General features: G+C 51.8%; 1 protein-coding gene across 1 annotated transcript in view; it reads right to left on the reverse strand.

Annotated features, from left to right (window-relative positions):
• Nucleotides 1-1,772, reverse strand: part of DIP2B (disco interacting protein 2 homolog B) — a 57,697-nt gene that overhangs the window by 8,812 nt on the left and 47,113 nt on the right. Inside the window, exons 28-29 of the mRNA XM_057385212.1 lie at nucleotides 1,258-1,369; nucleotides 726-835 (exon numbers count right to left, since the gene is read on the reverse strand). Coding sequence (XP_057241195.1) covers nucleotides 726-835; nucleotides 1,258-1,369 — 222 coding nt within the window. The remainder of the gene's footprint in view (nucleotides 1-725; nucleotides 836-1,257; nucleotides 1,370-1,772) is intronic.

Below are 1,772 nucleotides of genomic sequence, written 5' to 3' on the forward strand. Positions count from 1 at the left end.
AACCCCCAGGGACCAGCCAGGAACCCCCAGGGACCCCCAGGGACCCCCAGGAACCAGCCAGGAACCCCCAGGGACCCCCACCCCCAGGGACAGCAAAGGCACTGATGGAGGGATGCTCTGGAGGCAAACCATGGCTGGGTTCCTGAGCTCCCCAAAAAAACAGAGACTGCAGAGCTCTGATCCCAACAGTGACACMAACAGCTCAACTGAGGCTGTTTGAGTTCCACCTCAACACGAGCAAGAACTTCTTTCCATAGAGATGGCAGAGCCCTGGACAGCTGCCCAGGTGGTGATGGAATCTTCCTCTCTGGAGACATTCCAAACCCATCTGGACATGTTCCTGTGTCACCAGGTGATCCTGGGGATCTCCACAGGTCCCTTCCAACCCCAACTATGCTGTYATTCCAACTCCAAACACTRACAACACTCCAAGCCTTTCCTTTTTAATTCCTTATCCTCCTTTTTTTCCAGCTGCACTCCTACACTTTGCTGCTCTCCCAAGGARCTCTCCAGTGGGAGGCAGCAGCAGAACTCCTGATCCCACTGGGGAGAGCCGTTCTCCTCCACAGCAGAACTAACTCAGGGAACTGAAATCCACAGCTTTGGTAAAGAAAATCAGGGTCTGTGTTTAAGCTGCAGGTTGGAGGTGGAGRTCAAGGGGAGGTGGCTCAGAGGATCAGGCAAATACAAGACACAAATTTCCATCTTCTAAGCCATTACTATACCTTTACTCCTGTGAGCATGCCTGTTGTGGAAACACTAAAATCTAGATATGCCAACATTTCAGGTGTGGGTGGTTTATAGATCTGGGCCAGCCGCTTCCTGGGCAAGTCATCTGTGCAAGAGAGGAACAAACGGGTTAATTTTGGTTGTTCAGCTGGGATTGGACAGGAGAACATCGATTTCAAAGCACAAGAGATGCAGGGAAAAGCTTTCTATTCATTCTCTTCCCAGAAGAGACACACTAGTGTATGGCAAGACTCTTGCCAAAGTTCTCAGAGAGAAAATGATTTATTTTCTGACGGGAAAAGGGAGAAGGGACCAACTCAGCTTTGTCTTGAGCAGATTAAAGCTGTCTCCAGCAATCATTACAATCATTTCCCATGCACAGCTCAATTCAGAAGAGTTCTCAGTGAACGAGGGCACATCTTGGACAGTTTTGGTAAATATTCAAACAGATTTTCAATCACTCAATGCAAGGAAGTCACTGATCACCCCTCCAGAGCCTGGAGGAGCCTCTTGGCGCAGGGAGCTCACCGGTGTCGATGATGGTTGGCCAGGTTTTCACATCCACAGCACCAGCTGCCTCTCTGGACTTGAGCAGCCTCATCAAGGTCTGCGTTGTGAGGATGCAGGCGGCTTTGCTGACCTGGAAAGGTGAGCACTCACTGAAACCAAGAGACAGGAGCACACCCCAGCAGCACTGGTACTGCAGGAGCTGATGATCACAGGCTGTTTTATCATCAGTTATTTCAGCAAACCTCAGTCCTTTCCTCTGGCTTTTGCACACTCTGCTTTCCCTTCACAAACCCCACAGTACAGCCCAGACCTTGCCAGAATGTCTGGAGCAGGTGAGAAGGTGACACAGCAAGAGCTCTGTCACCTCTGGAGCCCACGTGACACCTGTGCCATCCATGAAGCCCACGTGACACCTGTACCACCCCTGGAGCCCACGTGACACCTCTGTCACCCCTGGAGCCCATGTGACACCTGTGCCACCCCTGGAGCCCACGTGACACCTGTGCCACCCCTGGAGCCCACGTGACACCTGT

The sequence above is a fragment of the Malurus melanocephalus genome, unplaced genomic scaffold (assembly GCF_030028575.1).
Source record: "Malurus melanocephalus ecotype Western Australia unplaced genomic scaffold, MMel_1.1 scaffold_798, whole genome shotgun sequence".
NCBI classification, from domain to species: domain Eukaryota; kingdom Metazoa; phylum Chordata; class Aves; order Passeriformes; family Maluridae; genus Malurus; species Malurus melanocephalus.